Source organism: Anguilla anguilla, chromosome 3 (genome assembly GCF_013347855.1).
Source record: "Anguilla anguilla isolate fAngAng1 chromosome 3, fAngAng1.pri, whole genome shotgun sequence".
Taxonomy (NCBI): Eukaryota; Metazoa; Chordata; class Actinopteri; order Anguilliformes; family Anguillidae; genus Anguilla; species Anguilla anguilla.
In genome coordinates this window covers 41529021-41554836 of record NC_049203.1, presented here as the reverse complement: position 1 = coordinate 41554836, position 25816 = coordinate 41529021, and the positions used below count along the sequence as shown (strand labels likewise).

General features: G+C 40.6%; 1 protein-coding gene across 1 annotated transcript; it reads right to left on the bottom strand.

Annotated features, from left to right (window-relative positions):
- Positions 1-243: 243 nt before the first annotated feature.
- On the bottom strand, positions 244-8339 carry LOC118222749 (BTB/POZ domain-containing protein KCTD16-like). The gene is made up of 2 exons (XM_035408546.1): positions 6610-8339; positions 244-2915 (listed from the first exon to the last, which is right to left on the bottom strand). Exons 1-2 carry the CDS (start codon positions 7415-7417, stop codon positions 2473-2475), a joined length of 1251 nt encoding a protein of 416 aa, XP_035264437.1. The 5' UTR covers positions 7418-8339; the 3' UTR covers positions 244-2472.
- Between the last annotated feature and the right edge of the window lie 17477 nt (positions 8340-25816).

The following is a 25816-nucleotide window of genomic DNA, read 5'->3' as shown; positions in this document are numbered from 1 at the left end:
TCAAGTATTTACAGAAACTTATGTTGCAAACACTGTAAAACACTGTCAATTATGAATAAAATTATGAATAAAACCAAGTTTCTGTTCATGATTTCCATTTTTATTTCATAATTAAATAATTGAATCAGCTCATATAGGCACACATCATATAGGCCTAATGGGGAAAAAAATGTATTCAATTCAAAAATTATCTAGGAATGTGGGCCTTTGTAACTAGAGGTTTAGCTAAATTATTACCTGAAGCTCCTTGGTGGCTAATGTCAAAATCATAATTGCACAATGTGCAAAATGCATGGTGCGGAAGTTTTGAGGGGCGGGGGCACGGCCATTGCTCCTGATATTTTGCGAGGAACTTCTGGGGAGCATGGACTCACTTCTTTGCTCCCTGCTGCTCTCTCTCTCTCTCTCCTTGTCTGTATCCTCGTCATCTGAGGTCATGATTATTTTCTAACTGCAAGGCTGGTGCTGCAAAATGGTTGCAATGGTCACTTTGCTCCAACAGAGCGTGCGCGAAAAAGTTAGAACAGGGAGTCTCCGTGGCGTTTGAATTACTGCAACTAAATTACTCTATTAGTTATTCACATCGTAGCCGTCTCGTAACGAGGCTAATCACATCGTATGCGAGCTACTACGGCTAACTATATATACAAATTTATCTCATTAGTATATACCCCTAGAAATGCATCATCTTGTAAAGTTACCGAACATGTTTTAACGTTTTATGTTAACATTACGGTCACATTTTTTGTGCTTGATTATTACTTCCCCACTTCCCATTGTAATAGCAATGCAGCGTTACGCCTCGGTGGATAAATAAGTACCGCTGAGTATCAGTGGATGTTGAGTGAGAGTGGGTCGGGGAGGGGTTACAGAACCACAAGGTAGTAGCATCTGGTCCAATCCGAGTGATGTAGTTTAAATGCCGAATAAATGTACGGTATTGTTTTGTATTGATTGATTGTTTTCCGTAAATAAATGACAATAATATATATATATATATGTATATATATATATATATATATATATATATATATATATTTGCGTAGTTTCAGCTGGCATTTCGTACCTGCGTATTTTGACCAAGAATTGCGTGGTTGGTACACAAAATGCGTGCAGGTTGGCAGGTCTGCATATAGTATATGTATATTGGACAATAAACGGCCATTGTGTCTACTTCGTACCAAATATTAGACTGAATACCTGAACAGACAATTTTATTGAATATGTGCATTTATTACATTATTATTATTATTATTATTATTTTCTGCATCATTATATAGTTTTTTAATACTGAACCTGTGTTGTGTTGGGAAATACCTCTTTGCATTTACTGTAAGACTTTAGGGTACAGTACAGTATAGGATTTCTGGCACACATCCCCCAGGACTGGAGAGACTTTCACATGCTTGAGGCCATAGATCTCACTGGTAATGTCTGCCAGCAGGAAAGATTTACTTTCATTGTGATTTTAATGAATACATGTCATTTTTGCTTGTAATTATTCTCAGTGTCCAGGATTGTACTCTTTTGAAAAACAGAAATAAAATATCCTATAGAGGCAAATAAATAAATATCTTGATTCATAAAATTTGTGAGATTCAGAGGTGGAAAATTTGGGTTCAGAAAGTAAAAGTCCTCCCCAGTATTTTGTTCCAGTCCCCAAATTTGCTAATTAGCACAATTCTTCAGCCAGCAGCCAGAACTAATTAATGAAACCAGCTGGCTGAGTTCCTGGGTGGATGGAACGCATGGCAGGAGTTTTACTTTCTGACCCCTGGACTTTCCACCTCTGGTGAGATTAACTGGAAATTTCTTGATCTCTCCACATAGGTATAAAATGTTTTTTAGTGCTTTAATAAGTCTGCACTCTTATATAAACAATGAATACATATTTGACTACCAATTCACAAACTTGCCATATATTTCCACAGAATGCATGGTCGAGGGGGCTTCCAGGTGAGCTACACTGCTAAAACCACTGGATGCACTGGTCTCATGTCTTATCTTGACTGTATCAGTGCTAACTGTTGCAGGCATCACCACAGGGTAGAGTATAAAAGTCACCTGCAGTTTGCAGTGTCATATGTTTTTAAGGACAGTTCTATAATGTTTGTCTGCACCAGAATTGAAAGAGGAAATAGAAATGGTAAATATAAGCTAGTCCCCTGAGTTACATGAATAATCCCATAGTGCTTATAGGCATTAGAAGGTACAGAAGAAACTCATGGGAAACTCATGTAAACTCAAACATGAATATTGTAACTTTTCAATGCTAGACATTAACTGTACTGAGTCAGTAATGCTGGAAGCCATAGATTGTGCTTTTACATGGTACAATATGCCATATAAAAAATGTAGTTTTGTTTTTCGAGCATTCTTATGCCTGAGAGAGAAGTCTGAGATAAAAACATACAGTACAGTACATCTGCACACGTTTCTGCTTGCTGTTCATGTGCCTGACGATTGGTCTTATCAGAGGTGATACTTTCTGAGGAGCTCTGATTGCCACACATACTTTCTTTCAGGGAACTGATCAGGGATTTTGATCCTGCGGAAGTCCCGGATGCATTTCTCTAGCTCCTCCTCAATGCTCATCCTTTCTGGGGCCAGCTTCTTCCTGTAGGCGGTAGTGTCGCCTGAGCTTCCGGTCAATGTGCGGAGCCTGTGGAGCTCTGACTGCTGCAGCATCTGAACAGTCCCCTTCTTCGGCGGACGGTCCAGTGTCTGTAAGTTGGCGCGTCGTTTCACTGGGCTGCTTAGCCCTGTACTGTGGGGCGAGCTGGACTCTGATTGGCTCTCTGAGCAAGAGGTAGAGAGCTCGTTGAAAGAGGTGCCACTCTCCTCCTGTAGGTCACCCCCGTGGCTCTTGCAGCAGCAGTCAAAGTGAAGGGTTGATGAGCTCTGTGATGGCCCACCTGAAACAGACCACACACAACTGTTCAAAATGACTGAAAGCTTATCTTCTGGTACTGAGCACACACATGAGTCTGCGTGCCTGCACGTATGTGCATGCACACACACACACACACACACACACAGGATAATATAAGAAAAGTCAGTTAGCATTGGTGTCTCAGCACAATGCACTTCAATATTTAAAGTCCTGCCATCAACATGGAGAAAGAAGCTTGCCTTGGACATTGCCACCTCTTCCACAGTCCATGGCTGATTCATGCCAGCATTCTTTTGTAAAAACATTTAGAAGGTGCTATTACCCAGTGCAACTTGGCTTGGCACAGTAGAGTGAAAAGGCATTAGTGTTGGCTACACTGCAATGCCCCATTGTTCGCAGCTCCACAGAATATGACTGCCTTTTTAGAACACCTCGTTTGCTTAATTTATGCCAAGTTTAGAACACTTTGATTAAGTCATTTATGCTACGTTGAGTAAACAATTTAATACAATTCTGCAAATAAAATTGATGTACGTCTGCATGGCTACTTATTTTATAGACCTCTATCTGCTAATAAACATCAAGGCTCCCAGAGGATTTGTATAATCTGCACAGCTGACAGATGGTGCTGTATACAAATGTAATGCTGAACTAGGAGATAAAATGTTCATAGCACATGCTGTTCACTTCATTATGGCAGCAGATCTTTCTGTGGACAGAAATTCATAGGTATAAGTTACATTAGTGTTTCATTAAGGTATAAGTTAATTTCCATTCTCCAACAGCTATTTTACTGGGTATTGTTTTTTTTCTCTCTGGGGAAAAAGAGAACTGTATAATTGTAAGAAGTTGCTTAGCCCTTGTAATTTGGATCCTTGAGGAGGCCAAATAAGTAGGCTGCAAAATTATAATGTGCCCGGGAGTAGTTTCACGAAAAATGTGATGTGTATGCAGATAAGTACGAAATGTGACTGTACCATTTTCCTTCTGTGGAGCATTAAAAAAAAATCACAATTACAAATGTACTTGAAAAACTATTGTTTGGAACTTCTTAGAAATATCATCTGCTCAGAAATGCTTCCCATTGTTTCAGTAGCAATGTCTGTGCTCGTGAACAGCTGAACATTTTGTTCACAAATCACAGATCCCAATTGGTGAACATAACTTCATTTTTATTTAAAAAACACTGCAGGCTAATTGTAAATCACTTTGATTAGCCATGTTGCCTACACATTGAATACAATGAAAAGCAGGCACGGTTCAGCATAGGTGACAAGGGTAGGTCACCTAGCACAGCATCTATCTTCTCTTCAGGAATGCAGCTAATGTTCTGTCTGTAGGTGGTAACAGGGTAACTTCACATAATAGAAGTATCAGTGTTAGATCATCAGTTATGCACAGACACCACATGTAATATATTAACCAGTGTTCAATTTGATTTGGGTCAAACGACCCATTTTGGATATTTACTAAAATACTTTTTTACTAAAATAGTATTTCTATTTGTTGTTCATAATTGGTATTGCCTTTATGTCTTTTTTGCCTATATGGTTTCTTTGAACATAAGATAAAGATAAATAATTGAGAATGTCAGTTTAAAACAATAAATGTCAATAATTACTGCATTTCATTTACATTTTTCACAAACAAACATGATTTATGCCCTGCATGCCATCTTTATAGTGGATTTATGGGTTAATTGTGCAATTGTAATCAAGCAGAGGTAAAAGGCAACAATTAACCATATACATAGTTTATATTGTTTGAAATTGAGATAAAGATAACATATATTGAGCATTTTTGCATAAATTTTATTTCTGTAATGCTTTAAAATCTCAATAATGTGTATATTTGACCCATGCTAACAGTTTTACAGGTGCTAAGTAAATGGAACACAAGGGCTAGGAGTTACAGTACTCATTTAAAATTGATCTGATGCTGACCACTTTCCATACAGGGCATTAAGCAAGTATACTGGCCAGGCTGCCACTATACAAACTGGCTATTTTTATGCTGAAAAAAAGTGTTGTCACGTACTAGGTTTTAGAACCATTGGTATGTACTGTAGTCTATATGCAGATCATTGCACATCCTCCCACTCAAGGTTGTATGATAACACTCCAGTATTCACAGTTTCACAGCTTTGCCATCTGCCCACAGGACCAAGCTATTAAAAGAGTCTAGAAGTGATGCATCATAATGGAGAAGTAAACGATGATGCCATTAAAAATACATCTGTTTATATCGATATGTTTAGGTTTTGGGTGTCATCACATTCAAAACCATGGATTAAAAATACCATGTTATTATTGTTTTTTATTAAACAGATTCCCTAGTTATGTGAGATCATACCTAATATGAAGAAGGTAACATTCAAAATCCAGAATTTAAAAGAATGCCTTTGTAGGAAGGAAGAGCATCTCAATCAATCAATACAAAATTTATTTGTAGCTGTGTTGTGTGTACATTTTGTGACCATTAATGGTGAATTACATCATGTGACATTATCTAGGCCTATATAATACAGGCAATACATAAAGTCAGGGCCCACACACCATTCACTAACACATTCCCACCCCAAGGACAATTTTGACAACATATGACACATATAACGATTACAGGTAAGAAGGATATATAAATGTTTCGACCCCCCGACCTGTTGTTTTTATCTCTTTTGGGGGGGTCCAAGTCATAATAGGGGGGGTCAGACCCCCGCCATTGAACGGTCCTTTTCTGTATTCTGTCATTGCTGCTCTCATAAACCTAATAAATGCATTTTAGGCCATATTTTACTTCGTAAGTCACTATGGATAAGTGTCTGCTAAATTACTGTAATGAAATGTAATTAGCCCATCTTGTAAAGAGGTACTCCAGGACTGGTTTCTTAGTGAGCTCATTCCCATAGATGCAATCAAAACCATAAAGTTGCATTAAGAGCAAATGTGCTTCATGTTGTTGAAAAAGCAAATTGTACCTAAACTGAAACTTCCCAGAATAATTTGATATTTAGAACAAAGTGACTTTTTCTCACAAGATATGGAAGAGGAGGTCAGACATAGTAGCAAATGACAAACTATTTAGGCTCAATCTGATTAAATGTAATTCTTGATTATGGTTGCAAAATTTCAGGAATATTCAGGGGTGGAAACTATGCATGAAATATTGTGGGAATACATGGAAATTAACAGGAATAAATTAAATTATGGGGGTTATTTACACAGGCTGCATTTACCATGGCATATGCATATTGGAACATAAACCCTTTCCCTTGTCATAAGCAGACCAGGTTTGAAGACTCCTGCCTTATAACATCAAGGTTAAACAAGACCAGGTTAAAATCTAGTACATGGCTGGACCTAACACACGTGATCCGGCCAACCAATGGTGTAACTTCATAACTCGGCCGACCAATGGTGTAACTTCATCACTCAGTCACTCAGTCACAGACATTCGCATTTGTAGGTCTGGCCCCGAAGTTACGGTCCAGCCAAAAAAGAAATTCACTTGAACAAGCAGTAAATCACTTGCGCCCTCTTGTGGTAACCCCGAAAAGTTATTATATTATGAGATTTGTCACTTTCATGTTCTCATTTGAAATGTCTAAGCACTTGATGTACCGTACGTTAGAAATCGCGAAATCCTTCAGTAATTAGTAATACTACATACGGATAGCTGTATAGACTCTAGGTGGTCTTTAATAAATAAATTTGACTTACGAAAGAAGACGTATTCTGTGTAACTTGACAAGATATTGCCATCAGTGCAATGACTGACCAATGATGCTGTCACCGCCGAATTACATGCAACCATATGGAATCCACATTCAGCTAGCATGTCAAAAGCTCTCTCCAGATGTTTGAACTTGAGGTAAAACCGAGAGGTGTACGGCCTGTCAGTGTCCCGGCTCTCGTTCAGGGTCCCCTCGAAGACCTCTGTCACCAATGAAATCCTCCCGCAAATCAAAATTCTGGATACCCGTCTAAACTTTGCTTCGGCCTGGAATTCTCTGCCCGTGGTACACGACGAACCTCTATAACCGACCGTAATGAACCCATACTTTCTGTCATCTGAAACAAAAGACGACGAAGGGCATATCCTCCCATGTGAAGCGTCTTCGAAATCACTATGGGAATTGTCATCCGGACTTTGTTTCAAGTCGTCAGGGGTCAAAATTCTCACAAACTCCGGCAGCTGAAAGTATTCTGCCTCCCTCTTTAGTCTCTCCCTTTCTGGAAAGTGGTCAGGTAGGACGACCTGCTTGTCTCTGAGGTAGTCCAAAACATACCGAAATAAAAACCCATCTCTGTCGATAAAGTAGCGCCCTTTAGGATCCCGCGGCAGGGCACTGGTAAGATCTGTCTTAGAAGAGAATATTCTTCCTAGCAGTGAATTGGAAATGGTAATTAGAGTGGCACGGCGAGTGGAATATAGCTGCCCCCCAACATTGAGTTCAACAACGTCGGGGAAATTATTCTGACCTTCTTTGGGCGGCGGGTATGTCCTGCAGTTTTCATTCAATGCCATTGTTCCAAACTACACACAAAATGCCTAGCGCTGGTCTATTTGGAGAAGTAGCCTATAGGCTACATTCCATTCCTCCGTAATATTTTTAACAAACGATACTAGCCTACATATCAATTCAAACTCATTTCAAAAATAAAAAGACGATTTCACTTACGAGAAATACTAACCTACATAGATATAGCCTAAGGTTAGCCTATTTACTGAATTATTTACACTTGCTAGAAATGGGCGATTTTGCATGACATCTTTAGGCTATTTTGGTCTTTAAGACGTCAACCACTGCTTCTAAATCACCAGAGAAACGAAGTAGTTTTAGAAATGTAACCTTCAAATATTTCGTAAGGAAATAGCTTGTGAATATGAATCGGGTTATCAAACGAACCGGCGTTTGGTGTGTTCTGTCAAGGTCCTACCTTTGTTCAAGCAAAAAAAGTAAGCTAAATCCCCTCACTTTGAACCTGGATAAGAAATCTCCAAGTTAATGGCTACTTCAGCAGTTTTAGCAGAGTAGGCGATCTGGAGCGTTTTCAACTCCTTCGGAATGCGATGGATTTTACTGATCTGGTACGGGATGAGGGAACTTCACAAAGAGCATTATTCATACGACGCAATAGGCTACCGTCCCCATCGATTTGGTCAATTTAACATGTAGGCTACGCAATTAGTTGTTCTTCTCCATCCTTAGCTTGTGGTATGTTATTGCTTATTTGTTCTCGGAAGATTTTAAGTATCTGTCACTGGGTGAATAGGTTGTTGATGGAGCCAAGACGGTTGTACACTGCTTAAAAAACGTCTACTCAAGTTGCTTGAGCGGTACTAGGAGAAACCATCCTGGGAAATAATGTCTTACATCATCTTAAAGGCAAATACCATCTGTAACTGTATTAAGCCGGACACCCACCGCACGCGTATCGACCGCGAGCGTAACTGAAGCGTAGTTGAAGTACTGTTATTACAACGGCAGCGGGCGACGTCGTCTCCACCAGATGCAACGCGTCGCGAACCGGCTGCAAAGCTTGCGCGACACAAGCGAACTGAAGCGTAGTTTTTCGCTTCTGTTCTATTTTTTCGGCTTGTCGCGCGTCACGATGGCCTGTTTATACACAGAAATATGCTCTAAAATGCTAGGTATACATGCTCTGATTTATATTTCATCCTTATATTACTGGGGGTGTGTCCCTAGTTCCCTCTTGCAGTAGTGGAGAACAAGATAAAACCAGATAAACACCAGATATTTTATAAGCAGCTGAAAAATACAAGCCTTTTCGTTTTTCTATTGTCCTGGCAGGAAAAAATAAAATAAAACGGGAAAAGGCAAACTTAGTTTCGCTATCTTATTTTGCGGAGGGGGTGGGGTAAATTTGAAAATACACCACAGTAACGGTGAAGCCACACTATACGCGGCCCCGCCGCGCGGCGGCGCCGCCTCCATTCATTTTGAATGAGGGGAGGCGGCCAGACCCCGCAAGGCATGTTGGGATTGCCGGCGGCGCGGCGAGAGGCGGCGAGCCGCGGGGGAGATGGCAAAAATTCAACTTTGACCCCCTCGCCGCGTCGCGGTAACCAATCAGATTTGATCTAATGATCCGTCAAGTAAATTGTCCCTATTTTTCCTGTCGCCGCGCCGCGTCCCCACAGTCGGCTGTTTGTGGGCGTGTCACCTATTTTTGACAGACAGTTGTGTTCGTTAAATGTTGACCGGGTTTAATATCGTGTTTCATATTCATTGTCCTGTCTGAATAAAAATCATTTTGCAGTAACCTAGGCAGCTTATTAACATTTTCAGAGCTAGATTACTGCAAAAATGATTTTTATTCAGACTGGACACTGATAGTAGCTAACGGCGATAACTACATTGCAGAGCCACCGACAATTTCAGAGACTTTTCTCCACGCTATTTCCTCTTATCAGTGTCTCTGTAGGAGATTTTATTAAGTCGGAAAACCCGATGTGGAAATTACGAGTTAGGTCCTCCATTGTGGAACGATAGAATGTGGAACTAAAATGAGAAAAAAATAGGGACAATTTACTTGACGGATCATTATATCACATCAGATTGGTTACCGCGACGCGGCGAGGGGGTCAAAGTTGAATTTTTGCCATCTCCACTGCGGCCTCGCCGCTCCCGCCGCGCCGCCGGCAATCCCAAAATGCCTTGCGGGGGCTGGCCGCCACCCCTCATTCAAAATGAATGGAGGCGGCTCCGCCGCGCGGCGGGGCCGCGTATAGTGTGGTTTCAGCATTACGGTGAAGCCACACTATACGCGGCCCGGCCGCGCGGCGGCGCCGCCTCCATTCATTTTGAATGAGAGGTGGCGGCCAGACCCTGCAAGGCATGTTGGGATTGCCGGCGGCGCGGCGGGAGCGGCGAGGCCGCAGTGGAGATGGCAAAAATTCAACTTTGACCCCCTCGCCGCGTCGCGGTAACCAATCTGATTTGATATAGCCTAATGATCCGTCAAGTAAATTGTCCCTATTTTTTTCTCATTTTAGTTCCACATTCTATCGTTCCACAATGGAGGACCTAACTCGTAATTTCCGTATCGGGTTTCCCGACTTAATAAAATCTCCTACAGAGACATTGATAAGAGGAACGCAGCGTGGAGAAAAGTCTCTGAAATTGTCGGTGGCTCTGCAATTTAGTTATCGCCGTTAGCTAGCCTACTATCACTGTCCAGTCTGAATAAAAATCATTTTGCAGTAACCTAGCTCTGAAAAATGTTAATAAGCTGCCTAGCTAGGCTGTCTAATGTCTAGCTATAGTTAGTAACAACAAACAATAACAAACAAAAAAAAAATCTTCCTAATGTGTTAGTTGCTAGTTCTTCGTTTCTACCAGCCACCTAGCTAGCTAACCAGATATAACTTTGAAGGCATTATCTGGCTAATTAGCCAGACAGTGTTTTTGTTGTTGGTTGTTGCTCACTAGCTAGACATTAAACAGCCTAGCTAGGCAGTCGACTAACATCTTTCAGATCTAGGTTACTGTAAAAATGATTTTTATTCAGACAGGACAATGAATATGAAACACGATATTAAACCCGGTCAACATTTAACGAACACAACTGTCTGTCAAAAATAGGTGACACGCCCACAAATATAGTATAGTGTGGCTTCACCGTTACACCCATTTTGTGTAGTCTACGTGATATGCTGACTTAAAACGTTGAATCTTCTTGTATGTAGGCTAAAGGATACAATTTAATGTCAGATTTAATTGCATTGAATTGGCTTATTTCAGTCTGTCCTCAGGTAGACATATACAAATTTCACAACCATAATTTCCTTTATTTAAATAATTTCTTCGTTGTATATCCTATCAAGTATATCTTCAACATATTAAGTGAATTGAACTGAACAGAATATGATGAAATTTGGTGTCTTACAAAGTGTGTTGTTTATTAGAATTCGAATATCATTCGCTCTTAATCTATTATCAAATATAGCGTTAATATGACCAAATCATTTTTTTTTAAAGTCATGGTGTGGTCAGGCGCAAAGAGACGCAGCAGCGTTCCGGAATTTGTACAAACTAAGGGTCTAGGTAGGCCAGTTGGAAGAACGTTTGAAGCTCAGCCTCGGTGGATAAGTGAGGTGTTGTAACTCTAAGAAAAATGATAGATATTAGAAGATTATATTAGACATTAGAAGAAGATTGCAGGATTCATCCCCCAATGTCATATTTATTTTGATCACGTTATTGATATCACTATTACTGTTATTAATTATAATAGTGTGTCACAGATAGTGGTGTTTCAGTGCAACTATTACCCACTGAAAGTGTTTTATGAGTGAAATTCAAGCGTTTTCATTGGTGATGGTGAAACCGTTTAGTGTTTTGACTGAGTTGCAAAATGGCAGGAGACATTTTTAAAGCAGAGCAGACTGAGGCACATAGCTTTTTATCTGTATTTGGTGTGTTCACATCTACACCCCCAACTGAACTTGTTTTATTTATGTTGCTAATTTTTGTAGTGAGAGCATCCACATGCTACAGGGTAGCAGAAGCTGGGGTTTGCAAGTGAAGTAACTGCTGAAATCCGAGCCCGGCTCATCAAAACATACTTTTTTAAAATTTGAGAATAAACACCCCAACAAAAATGTATTAAATCTCTGGAGCCTGTTCTTACTTCATGAGTGTTGCAAGATATAATAATTATAATTTAACTTTCTAAAACTTTCCAGGGTTCTTCAGCAACACCACTCAAGACATACAATTTCATTACAGATAAATGAAGTTCCTAAATGGATGATTATACATATCATCAGCAAGGCCACTTGCTATTCTAATTAAGAATCAGAATGCAGAATTGAGTAATGTCACTTGCTTTGGTATAGCATACAAATCAACCATTTAATTTAAAAAAATGACTAGTGTCATAAACCTACATTGACTCACCAATAAGAGCTGTTGCTGCCTCAGACGGAACACCAAATATTAACATAGGAACAAAATAGAGGAAAGAGCATGTGCATTGAATTCATCTCATTAAATGCAGTCACTTAATGGAGACCATCTATTACAAGGAATTAGGCTGTACTGTCCTAAATTAAGAACCACTTATGGTTTTAAGTGGCAGTGTGAATGTCAAGTAGCGATCTTAATTGTTATTTTCACATCACAAAGGTGGAGATTGTTTTATTGTTTTTATCCTATTATTTTTTTTAAATCCCAGTAATTATGTTATGTGCCATATTATCTGGAAACATGGAGATATTTTCCACTGTGCTAATAACACTTCAGCTGTTTTTTAAAACCATTTACTACCGGATGCATAAAACAAATCATCACAAAAAGCAGCAGGATGCCACACTAAAAACGACACACACACACAGTGTCCACGTTATTATGACCCCCTTTTCACTTCAGTTTACTTTAGTTTAATGACCACACAACCACAACTGATGGAATTTGCATTCGGTACAGCATAGAAATCAACTCAGTCTCTAATGATAGCCCAACACAACCAAATGAGGACGCCTGGCACACATCAGACAGAGCAAATTACACACAATAATTTAGAAATGATTTTCTTTGCCCTGTTGACAGTTATATTTGTTCTTAAAATGTTCCTACAAAAAGCCAATTTGGGATTTATGATACATGTGCAGACCTTTGTTTTTGTGTGTATCCCAGGTGTATGAGATGATGAATACTGACTGTTTGTAAATTTTATGCTTAATCCTGTTCATGTGATTAGCATAATGAAATGTTCTTGGAAACGTTCTTACACACAATTTACGATCACATGTGATCGTACACATTTTGTGAATGAGGCCCAATAATCTGGCAATACACTGAAGCCTTTTTAGAGTTTTTCTTTGTATGTACTGCTGTACCAAACTGTTATAGGTGATGGGAGAATGCTCTCAATGATGGCTGTACAAAAGCAGAGAAGGTGTTATTTTACATTTTCAACTGAGCAAGAAAAAACTTTGTGTGGCTTTTTTAAAGACGAGTTCTATATTGACAGTCCATTTGAGTGAATTACTCATGTGTGTGCCAAGGGATTAAACAATGCCAGTGATAGTTACTTGTTCACCAGAGATGAATATAGAGGTTTTTTTTTAGTTTGGATTGTGTCTGATGTCAATGATAAGTTCCTGTGTTTTAGATGTGTTTACCTGTAAGTTATTGTCCATGCACCAGGCAAATTCTAGATTTACCTGCTCATGGTATGGAGTTTCATCCTTACTTGTTATGAGTCCTATGATGGTTTTGTCATCTGCATATCTGAAGGTTTGGCAGTGCTGTGATGGACCATGAAGTGGTTTGTATAGAGCAGTGGCGTAGCCAGAAATGAAATTGCAGCTTGGCCTGAATAAAAGTGGGTGGGCCATACAATTAATTCCATAAATAGCTCAATAGCATTTACAGTACATTACAAGCGTGAAAGTGTTCTGCTATGCATTGGCCTGCTGTGTTACGCTGCTGTTGTTTATTTTTTAGTTTTGCCTACTTAAGTGGATAACTTAAGTTTTTTCGCCAGATTTATTTGCAGTAAATACTGATTTGTCAATACTATTAGACTTAAAGATCGTGTTAAACAACTAACATTGCAGGTAACGTAAACTAATCTATGTCCTCAAAACATATTGGCTTGAGAAAGTCTCATAAATCAGCTGCTGAAAATAAATGAAAATTTGAGTCGAAATATAACAGTACGTGTTGTTATTTGATAGGCTATATAGGCTACCAAATTGTTACCAGAATTCCTTACCTGAAAGTTCGTTTTTTTCTTGGATCAGATAAAAGAATGTTTAAAACCACGAGAATCAATCAAAGCTCGTTGGCATTTTCATCCCTTTCACTTAGTCTTTGCCTTCATTCCCTAGTACTGTATTCGTGGAATCTGCGCACGTAATTTGGATGAGCTCGATTGAATAGATGTTGAATAGATGAAAATGCTTTCACTAGGCTAAGTAGGGGGAGGGGTATCGTATCAGCAGGGAAATTACGCTCTCAAAGTAACGATGTTGGCAAGTTCGTGTGTCTTTTTTTTTTGCTGTTATTGCTAAAAGACGAGATGCGAGTTTCACCCTAGGATGGGCCTAGGCAAGAAGTTGGCGGGCTTAGACCCAGCCAGGCCCACCCATAGCCACGCCCCTGGTATAGAGGGAAAAGAGCCAGAGTAAGAGCATGCAGGCCTGGGGTGCTCCTTTATTGATTGACAGAGGGTTAGAGCAGTGTTTACCAACCTTGACCATCTGTACTCTATTCCACAGAAAGATGAAGAGTCTGACCAGGTCTATAGTATTGAAGGCTGAGCTAAAGTTGATTAACAGATTACAGGTGGAGCAGTTAGGGGTATCCAGTCATTGTAGTATGTGGTGGAGAGGAAGGCTGACAGCATCTTTTACTGACCTATTGGCTCTGTATGCAAACTGATAAAGGTCCATGAGAGGGGTGGCATGTGATTCCAGGTGTAAAGAATGATGCACTCAAATAATCGCTGAGGTAAGAGCTATTAATCTGTAGTTGTTGAGAGAGATCTTTGAAGACTTGGATACAGGGAGGATGGGGGGTTCTTTAATACTGGAACCAAACAATGGTTGAAGATGTTGGTAAACATGGGAGCCAGTTCAGTATGAATGAATGAATGAATCATTGCATTTATATAGCACTTTTATAGCAAAACACTCAAAGTCATTTACAGTGATGAGTGGGAACTCACCTCACCCACAACCAATGTGTAGCACCCATCTGGGTGATGCACGGCAGCAATTTTGTTCCAGAACGCACACCACACATTTTTAGCCAATTAAATCAGGGAATGATTAGGTGGCCAGTTTGAGAGAGCCAGGTTGGGAATTTAGCCAGGACACCAGGGAACCCATTACTCTTTGCAACAAGTGTCATGGGGTCTTTAATGACCACAGTGAGTCAGGACCTTGGTTTAACGTCTCATCTGAAGTACAGCATCTCCTACAGCACAGTGTCCCCATCAGTGAACTGGGGCATTGGGGTTTATTCAACCATAGGGAAGATTGCCCCCTGCTCCGCAATTTAGTTTTGCCAGGCTGTACCCCATCCAAGTATTACCAAGCCCACATTTGCTTAGCTTCAGCCATTCAGCAAGATTGCATGGTGGTATGGCTGCTGGCAGTAGCACAGTGGTGTAGTACAGCAGGGCTGATTCCATCATGGCCTGCTGCTTCCCTTTTATTCAGTCTTTTGAATGTGGTCCTCACCTCCTCCTTTTACCTCCATAACAACCTGAAGTCTTCATGGCATGGATTCATATGGTGCCATAAACATTTCTTATGGATTTTGGTCCATGCTGACCTGTCTGCTTTGCACAGTTGTGGCAGATTTTTCAGCCACAGTCATGCTGCAAACCTCACCTTCCACCTCATCCCAAAGGTGTGCTATTTGGATTGAGATCTAGGAACTGTGCAGACAATTAGAGTAAACCGAAGTCACTGTCATGTCACTGGAACCGGCCTGAGATGATGTGTGCTTGATGACATAGCACATTTTCCTGCTGGAAGTACACCACCAGCCTGCACTGTTGACACAAGGCAGGATGTATCCATGGATTCATATTGTGTATGCCAAATTCTGACCCTACCAACCACATGTTGCTGCAGAAATCAAGATTTATCACACTATCTATCTATGCACCCATTTTATAACTGCTTTGTCCAGATCAGGGTTGTGGTGGCAAAAGGGCAAGCAGAGCAGCCCGGACATCCCTCTCCTCAGTGACTTCCAACTCATCCAGGTGGATCCCAAGGCAAACCCAGGCCAGTCTGTGGATATAATCCCTCCAGTATGTCCTAGGTCTGCCCCTGGGTCTCCTCCCCTCCTCGATCAGAACACCTCCAGAGGGAGGTGCCCAAGAGGCATCCTTCACAGATGCCCAAACCACCTCAAATGACTCCTTTTAATGCGGAGGAACAGAAGCTCCACTTTGAGGTCCTCTCGAACAGCTGAGCTCCTCACCCTATTAAGGAGAGTAAGCTCTGCCACCCTATGGAGAAACCCTGTTTTAGCCACTTGTATTTGCAATCTCACTCTTTTGGTCACTGCTCATAGCTCGTAACCATAGGTGAGAGTAGGGACGAAGACTGACTGGTAAATTGTGAGCTTTACCTTTCAGCTGAGCTTCTTCTTTACCACCATTGTTCAATACAATTACTATGGCCTCTGCACCTGTACGGCAGTTGATATCCACATACCTTTTTCTCTTACTCGTGCATAAGATCCCAAGATACTTGAATTCCTCCATCTGGGGAAGTTGCTCCCCCCTTACTTGAAGGAAACAAACCATATTTTTGGGAGAGGTCCTTGGACACAGACTTTGAGGTGCTGCTCCTCATCCGTGTCACACTCAGCAGCAAACCGCTCTAGTACACATTGAAGGTCACAGTACGATGAGGCTAAGAGAACAATGTCATCCACAAACAGCAGAGATGTCACTCCCATGTCCCCAGATTGGACATACTCCATACCTTGGCTGCGACTTGAGATCCTGTCCATGAACACCAAGAACAGGAGGGGAGAGAAAGCGCACCCTCTATGAATGAGCTTGACTTAATGCTGAGAATGCGAACACAGCTCTCACTCTGAGTTTGCAGGGACCAAATGGCACACAACAGCAACCCTGGCACCCTATACTTTCGCAGCACTTCCCACAGGATTCCCCAAGGCACACGGTTATATTCCTTCACCAAATCTGCAAAACACATGTACACTGGATAGGCAAACTCCTATGCCCCCTCAAATAGCTACCAGAGGGAAAAAGCTGGTCAGCTATTTTGCAGCCTGGACAAAACCCATATTGTTCCTCCTGAATCTGGGGTTCAATTATTAGTCAAAGCCTCCTTTCCAGCACCTTGGCATAGACTTTCCCAGGGAGACTGAGAAGTGTGATTCCCCGATAATTGGAGTACACCCTCCAGTCCTCCATCTTAAAATGGGGACCACCACCCTGGTATGCTACTCCAAAGGCACTGTTCCCGAATTCCATGCAACATTGAGGATTTCTGTCAGCCACGACACGCTAACAACATCCTACGCCTTCAACATTTCTGGATAAAGCTCATCCACCCCTGGTGCTTTGCCACAGAGATAGAATCTGATTCCCCAGATCACTCCAGCTCAGCCTCTAAGAAGGAGGGCATGTCTGTTGGATTCAGGACTTACTCAAAGTGTTCCTTCTTCCTTCGACAATATCCCCAGTTGAGATCAGAGTTTCACCATTCATGCTAGAAACAGCCTGAACGGTGTCCCGCTTTTCCCTCCAATGCAGAATAATTTTCCAGGACCGCTTTGGGCTCGACCGAAAGTCCTCCTCCAAGACCTCTCCAATCTCCTCCTATGCCCCAGCTTTTGCTTCTGCCGCAGCTGCAGCCTTTTTCATCTGTCGGTACCTGTCCACTGAATCAGAGGTCTCCTCTGCCAACCAGGCCCGGAATGCCTCTTTCTTCAGCTTGACAGCCTCCTTCACTGCTGGAGTCTATCAACGAGTCCTTGGGTTGCCACCAGGACATATGCCGACCAGCTTTTGGCTGCAACCTACTTCTACAATAGAGGTTTTGAGCAGCCTCCTCTAAGATACGGGAAACGCTCTCTTGGAGGTGAGCCTTCTGCCAGGCATTCCCAGCAGACCCTCACTACACATTTGGGTGTACCTGGTCTGTCTGGCAGCTTCCCCCACCATCTGATCCAACTCACCACCAGATGGTGATCAATTGACAGCTCTGCTCCTCTCTTCACCCAAGTGTCCAAAACAATTAGTCGCAGGTCTGATGAAACAACTACAAAGTTAATCATCGGCATTTGGCCCAAAGTGTCCTGGTACTATGTACACTTATGATAATCCTTGTGTTCAAACATGGTGTTCATTATGGACAAACCACAACCAGCACAGAAGTCCAGTAACATAATACCACTCGGGTTCAGATCAGAGTAAATTATGCTTATCTTCAAATTGACAAATGTGGAACCCGGGGTAGTCAGCCCATCTGCTTCAAAGTTTGATGTGTTGTGCATTCAGAGATTCTGCATAACACTGCTGTAAATAGCAGTTATTTAAGCATTTGTGGCCTTTCTGTTAGCTTGAAAGAGTCTGTTGATTCTCCTCTGATGTCTCAAATTAGCAATGTGTTTTTGATCACAGAACTGCTGCTCATTGGATGTTTTTTGTTTATCATTTGCTTACCATTCTATGTCTAGAGACTGTAATGTGTGAAAATCCGATGAGGGCAGCTGCTTCCGAGAGGTGGGTAGCTACCCAACATTTCAGTTTTTTTAAATTTGCCATTAGATCTATCTTTTTCTAGGCAAATGCTCAAAAACATGGGTGTGGGCACAACTATTTGAGCCCATTAATGTATCGAAGTTAATTTAGCTAGATATGCTAGCTAGTAGCTGCCTAAAACAACTGCACAGGTGACAGGACCAATATCCTCATACCCAAAACATTAACTTACTAAGTAACTTAAGTATTCACAAAAAAGAAACCCTGCAACTGTCCACAAAAAATGTACACTTGTATTTTTATAGCACTTGTTTTTATCTACAAAAGTTTCATTTGGCTACCCGCATAGTTCTACCAATCTTTGGTTTTACTTGCCATGCTGCAGTGGCAGCCCCGCAGACATCGTCGAGGGAAAAGGAAGATCGTTGTCAAGACGGCATTCACATAGGTGAGTTTGACTAACGAGCATAAATTGTCGGATTCCCACAAAAAAACTTGCTGCATTTGTCGACGTTGGAATGGAGTCATACTGACCAACACACAAACTCATGAAAATAAATGAGACAAACAAAATTAACTTTAATGTTGAACACAGAAAAACTGAAGACATGTAAAGAAATATAGCTATTTTGGCTACATTATGAAGGCTGGCTGCCATGACAATGATTATTCATTGTGGGAGTAGTAAGGTTGTCTTCTAGTAATTTCATGTCTTAGCATCCACAAATTATATACATACATACATACATATATATATATATATATATGAACTACCAAATCCATGCTTATTATTATTATTTTTCTAATTAATTTTTATCAGGAACAAGACCGATTTAAAAAACAAAACAAACAAAAAAACACCAAATGCACATTTGGACTAACTGTCACATTTGCCTCAAAATTGTCGGCCAACACTCAGCCAGTGTTCCACACACAGAGCAGGTCTCCCCACAGCCTTTAACTTGCCAAATGTGCCATAAGCCCATCATACCTGGGCCGCAACTGTCTACATACCAGTAGGGTCACACACTTAATGCCAGAGGTGACCCACATGGTGGGAAAGTTTCCCTTACTTTCTAAGTGTGGATAAGCACATGCGGCAAAGCTCTGGCCAAAATGCCAACAGCCCTGCCAGAAAAACCAAAACCTTCTTCAAAGCATTAGTGAGGTCGGACTCTCGTTTCCTGTTTTCCTCACCACCACTTTACATTCTATGCCTATTACTTTCCTACAAACAGAAAGCTTTCTCTATCTGTTTCCTCTGTGCTAGTGTCATCAAGGCCTCTTTTAGCACTCCAAAGTCCTGTCCTCTTTCATAATTTCCCTCCCCACCCCGATCCAGTTTATGTACAGCCGCCAATAATTATTTAGAATTATAATTACATTTATGAGTTAGTTTTATATGAAAATCCAGCTCTCTCCACTCATCTACCGGCTAGCTACGTTTCTGCAACTTTCTGGCTTTAATCTGCACGTCTATCGCATTCAACGTTCATAACAGTTCTATGATATATCACAGCCCGCCTTAAGACGTCGTTTTTCAGATAGAAATAAGCATAGTAGCGGCACTGTTCTGCGAGTTGTCCATGCGAAGCAGTATTTCCAAAGTTTTCCTTTTGTGGAAATCGCTTAGTATGCGCTGCCCAAGTTCATTTGGTCGCGGTAGTGTTTAGTTTCAGACTGAGAATTACACACTTCTTGTGTGCGTTAGTCAGTGTTAATTAGCTAGCATGTTTTGATTGCCTATCTTTACGTGCAGAATTCGTATCCGTAATTTAGTTTGAACCTTATGTTAGCTTACTAGAACCGTCCAGGACGAATATGCTGAACTCGATTTGAGTAAGAACAGCTGAGGTCCACCGATGGCTTGAAAGGGAGTTGAGTTCGAATGGGCGTGTATCGACGGAGAAAATGATACAATGACGCTAGCCAACTAGCTAGATTCGTATTTGAAGCTGTGACGTGCAGTAGCTAAAGCGGTTAGCTACCCGGAACAAATATGCATTTGTGTTCGTAAAACTAAAGAAGGAACATAAGATTGTACGTTGTAGCTCCTGACAACTGGCTAGCTAATTTGTGGCTCAAATAGGGTGCGTCAGCTTCCTCTGTCCAGAATGAACCTTTAATACTCAAATGAGTATCATTGAACGTATCTAGATAATGCGGGCAATGCAGTGACTGGAGGCAGATTGATTTAATCGGAGGTTCATGATTACCTTTGGATGATTGCATGTTAACTAGCAAACTGGCGTTTGGCTGGCACTCGGAATGGCCTAAGTAATTTCAGGATTGGAAACAGGTAACGTTTTGCGTTTTCTTTGTTCTTTGCACCAATATTATTCACCAGGTTTCAATATTATGACTTTCCGCTGACGGTGTAAGAGCCAATACTTTCCAGTTTCAGTGAAATTCACGTTTATATCCATTTAGCATTAGCCAGTAAATAGTGGGCGGTTACCCTGTACTGCCTCGCTGTGTTGTTTTCGATTTCGTTATAAAGCTAAGCACCACAAGTACGTACAGCCTTCAGTGGTAGGCCCCTATTTTAGCATGTTGTAGATATTATTGAATATTATGCCTTCTTTAAATTCGCAAATTTAAAAGTAAAGTTGGCAAACGAGCGACAGGAAAAATAAGTTGATATATGCAGTATCCAGTCGCCACCAACAGGTTGCACTAGTTACTTTTGTGCATGAGCAGGCGCCACTGGGCTTCTCACAGGAAAGCTCCATTTTGTGGCGGGTTTGTGGTTGTTTTCCTGTTAAGCTGAGACTGTTCTGTATGTAAACATACGATATGTATGCAGCTAGAAATATTAAGTTTGAAGAATGAAGCTAGCAATAAAATATGTTTCTGTGGGTATTAAGCTCTCTTAAAACCGATTCTGGGCTTTGTGGATGAGAGGGGGAAATAGTTCTGCTAGTTGGCTAGCTAGTTAGCTACGTAGTCAGTGAGATGAGATGCCTTTTCTGCTATTAAAACAATGCTAAATGCACATGCAAGCACGGATAATAACGGTTCATCTAAATGGTAGGAGACTTTATTTGCTTGTTAAGTTCATTAAATGCACTAAAATGTGACATTTTTTCATGGTGGATTTGGGGCAATATAAACAGATTTACGGAGCTGTTTAGCTAGCTGGCTAGCTGGCTCACTTGCAAGCCATACTTCGAAATGGTAGACTGCTAACGTTTAGCTAGGTAGAAATCTGTTCTTTTGAACTTGCAAGATATCACAGTAGTACACTCTTAGACAGAAAACAAAATGTTGACAAATCACACAGGTACTTGTAACCATAGTATTTACTGTATATCAAAGCAAGAATGAGTAGCTAGTATAGCTAACTGAACGTTCATAGCTTGCCAGCGAATTAGGCGTTTCAGCTTGCTTGCGAGATGTCAAAAAGATTAGTGCTTGTCATATCGTCATTGTTAAAATGGGAGAAATTAATATTTAGTCATTTCAGTGAGTAGCCTTGCTAGCTAGCTGTCTGGAATGTGTACATGAATAATATTGAGCAAGTTTATATAGGCATTTACTTCGAGGGTCCAGTACGTCGTAAGGCCCAACAGGGAGAGATCGATGTATGTTGATGTTGTTTTCATTACGTTTTCGTATTATTTCGGCCTGCCAAGTTCAGCGAACCATTTTAGCTGATTATTCAAGTGATTTTTTTTAACGAAGCCTGCATTAACTATCGTTGTTTTCATGTTTCTCTAACATTCGCCACTCCGTGATTTTTCGAGATTTGTACAAGCGGAATGCCCCGATGAAATACGTCACCCGACTACTTTATTCGGTAGTGCAATCCACCACCCGGCCCACCTCTTAAAAAATTCATGGCAAGCTCTTGTTCTTGGGACACTTTCTAAATAATGTAACTATGCTATATGTTAGGGCGTGGCGCAAATATAGGTCTCATGAAACATTGTTCTTTCGGTCAACTGGCAAAAATGCAAGTTGTCTATATCCATATGCCATTTATGTGTTGTGGCATTTAATACGCAGTCAGTTTTGCAAATGGCATTCATTTATTCAGATATTTACCAGTCTGATAAAACATGATGGTGAAGTTGATTTTGCCAGGCCAAAGTACTCTATTTTCTATTGTTATTTTGTTGGCCTAGTGCTTAAAGGGGGTTGTAACCCAATTTGTGTTGTATTGACCTAAATGCACTTTCCCATTAAAACTGGAAGTACATTGCACTTTTTGGTGTACCAGCCAAAACACTGCACAATACGTAGGGACATGTCATAATGCCATCTGCATGCTTTGGCAAAGTGGAAGCAAGAGTGTGGCTCTCATTTTGTCAGCACACTTGGAGTGTGATGCACTTCCGTCTTTACTGTTCTGTCCACTGTGCTGACACACCAAAATGTTTGATGCACCTCTCGTGTTAGCTTGACAGACATTCAGAACCGCACATGGCAAAGCAAGTTACAGACAAGACCAAGAAAAAAACCTAAAAGACACACATCCAAAACAATGTTGGTGAATGTAGTATAATGTGCCGACCGCATGGGATTTATTTTAAAATGCACCACTGTGGTAATTGGGTCAATCGTGATGATGATCCAGAATGAGTAGAAACATTGATCATTTTATGATGTGTTTTAAAAATAAATTCTTGGTTATTTGGCAGGTACTAATGCAGTATGCAGATTCTGTTGCCTCAACTGTTAGAGCCTACAGTCATGACACATTCTTTAATGGTCCATTATGTACGTTTGTTGTAAGAACACTTTGGTTCATATTCAGTTAAATTTCTTTCAAATCCTGACAGTTATCAATAAATTGCAAGACCTAAGGAAAAAAATCCCCATGGTCCTAAAATCAGCCACTCCAAATCTTAACAACCAATCAGGACCGCTGTCTGCCCTGCCTCCTGTTGCGCATTCACAGCACTGTCAGAGCAAACAGGGTGGGCGGGGCTAGGGCTACACAGATAAGAGCAGAGCAGAAGTAACATTATTTAGACCGCCAAATGACGCAAAACTCCGGTAGGCCTACTGCTTTGTCATCTTGCATTTAGAAGTTTCAAAACTATATTTTTACTCTGAATTTGGCATTAAGACATACAGATTTGGCATTAAGACATACAGACAATAATATGAAAACCTCAAACAGCCCAAAATTAATATTTTTGACAACCTTTGATTTATATGCAATTGGTCATAGTGACTTCCAGCTGATTATGACGGAATGGGTTACATATAATTTTAATGGTTTTAAGCTCCAAAAGGCAAGCTAGCCCCAGCGTTTCCTCAGACTGATGTTACTGAGACCTTGGCTACTGCTGTTTTTCACCAGTCACATTTATGTCTAGGCTTTTATGATCTGTATGATGTCTTGTCAAATTGTAAAATATAGTTTTGAAGCTTTTAAACCCAAGATGACAAGGCAGAACTGGAGATTTGTGTAGTTTTGAGGCTAGCAATCTTGTCACCAGTCGCATCACATCAGCTGCTTTTGTGGCTACAAGTTGTTGTATTGGGTTTCATCTGATTTTACTCAGAAACATGTCTTTGCTTTCATTATCTAGGCTATATGTCTTAATGTCAAATTCAGAGTAAAGTATAGTTTTAAAGATTTTAAATGTAGGATGACAAGGTAGTTCCGGTGTTTCACGTTGTTTGGAGGTCTAGCTGAATCTGATTTCAATTTTAAACCAATTAAACAGAGCCTGAACCAATTTGCAAAGACGGTGCAACTTCCCTGTGTGGGTATGTTGACTCATCCATGCGCCCTTTAGCCATGATTCCTGGTGTTTCTACCGAGTATTGTGTTGGCAGCTGGGCGTTTTGTGAGTTGAAATGTCAGCCGGAAATGTTCAAGCCGCCTTTAGAAGAAATTGCAACACCTGTAAGGCAATTTTAAATAGTCAGTGCATTTATTGAGACAATTTGGTTGTAAATGTCACAGCACTTCAGCATCCAAATTTTGACTGATTCAGAGTTTATGTGCAACTTTAGATATGCTAAATTAAATTCAGTAGAGTCCACGTAATTGCATAAAAGAATGAGACCGACAGAGTGGCGACAACCACGCTTGTGACTCAGCCGTCCATTATGGGCGTGATATTCAACGGAAACCACCTACCATTCTAAATTCTGGCAGTTTTGTGCCTTTATAGAGCAATTGTTGGTTTATTTATGAGGCATCTGGCACCTTTTAATGGGTATTTATAGATCATTATTAAGGCTGGGTGTTTTTCATGAGTGTCACAGATTCTGTGATTTTTTTTCTCCATTTTTTGGCAGTTCAGTGACTTTCAACATTTTTTGTAATTTCCATGATTTCTTCCGTTTTTAGTGCTTTCCATGATTTTGCAGCAGTTTTGGATGCCAACTGTTAACCTTATTTTAGCCTACAGTGTTTTTGCATAGGCATACATTTTTAAAAACATTGCCAAATGGTGGGGGGAAAGTGCAATGTATACAGATTCTGGAATCCACTGGGATTAAGATTCCTGTCCTTGTCAGTTCACAGGGTTTCTCCTGCGTCCAAATAGGGCTCAGGTGGTGACTTTGAATGAGAGCGACTGCGGTCGGTCTGGCTTTACTGCCGCTGTCAACTTGATGTGTTGACTATATTTGGCTACATTTGGAATGTTCATTCCTGTGAAGTGTGGAGACCACACCAATGCACTGAGATCTATCATCTAAGTTATACAAAATGAAATGGGTGGCAAAAATAAAAAATTGGAACAATTTGAATATTTGTTACACATTAAGTGGCAAAATTGAAAGTGAGAGTATAGCCTATATTGAAGGATTAACACATTGTAAGAGGTGGAATAGTGGTATTTGGAATTAGGCTATAATGTCTTGAAATGCGTTTCATTTTTGTCACTAAAAACGTGGGGTTTAATAATTGTTATGGGTTTTTTTTGTTTGTTTTCTTGTATAGGTGGCTTAGGCAGCTTAAAACAATGCTTAGGCGGACCACCGAAGACATTTAATTGCTGGAAAAACTCTGAATCAGATTTCTGAAAACCCCTGCCAACAATATAAATGCCCAGCGCTCCTTGCCCAATAAAAGTAGAATTCAGCGACAAGAGGGGGTCCATCAAAGACCACACCTAGCAATGCACAACATTTTGTACCAAAACATTAAAGAAATAACACAGGGTAACCGTGTTTTATTTTAGTAATGCCATTTGAACTTCTATGAGGGTGGTATTGTCGAAAAATAAATTCAGCTGATCCACAAATAAATGTAGCTGGTTCACAAATAGCAATAATTGATTCTCAAATGTTTTTTTTTTTCGCACACAAACAAATCTCTCCTGGAAAATGACTCTACGTGCATTTATGCATTGTCTGGTGCATGTGGAATCACATTTATTTGTGTATTTTTCAGACAAACCTAGCAGCACGATTTACAAAAAAAAATCCACAAATAGTTTTTTTTCCCATTGAGTCGAATCCAGCCAATCATATTTTAAGACATCCTCTTGTTAAAACTCACTTTACTCGAATCACAGCACATATGCTCAGTTCAATCAGTTGAGAGGAGTTGACGAAACAATTTTTGACGGCAATCATGGCCATGCTTAAAGATGTACAACATATGAGTATCATCTGCTGTTTGCTAGTTACAACTTATAGCCTACTTAATTTGGATAGTTAGCTGGCTAATTTGCACACTTACTGAATACAGTTCTAGCTGAAGTCCCTCAATGAAATACCG

Excerpts from the sequence above, each read along its gene's own strand:
- LOC118222749 (XM_035408546.1), bottom strand. The coding sequence starts at position 7,417 with ATGGCATTGAATGAAAACTGCAGGACATACCCGCCGCCCAAAGAAGGT. Across the intron at positions 2,916-6,609 it reads CACAGAATACGTCTTCTTTC|GTGGGCCATCACAGAGCTCA; the intron begins GTAAGTCAAATT and ends GGTCTGTTTCAG.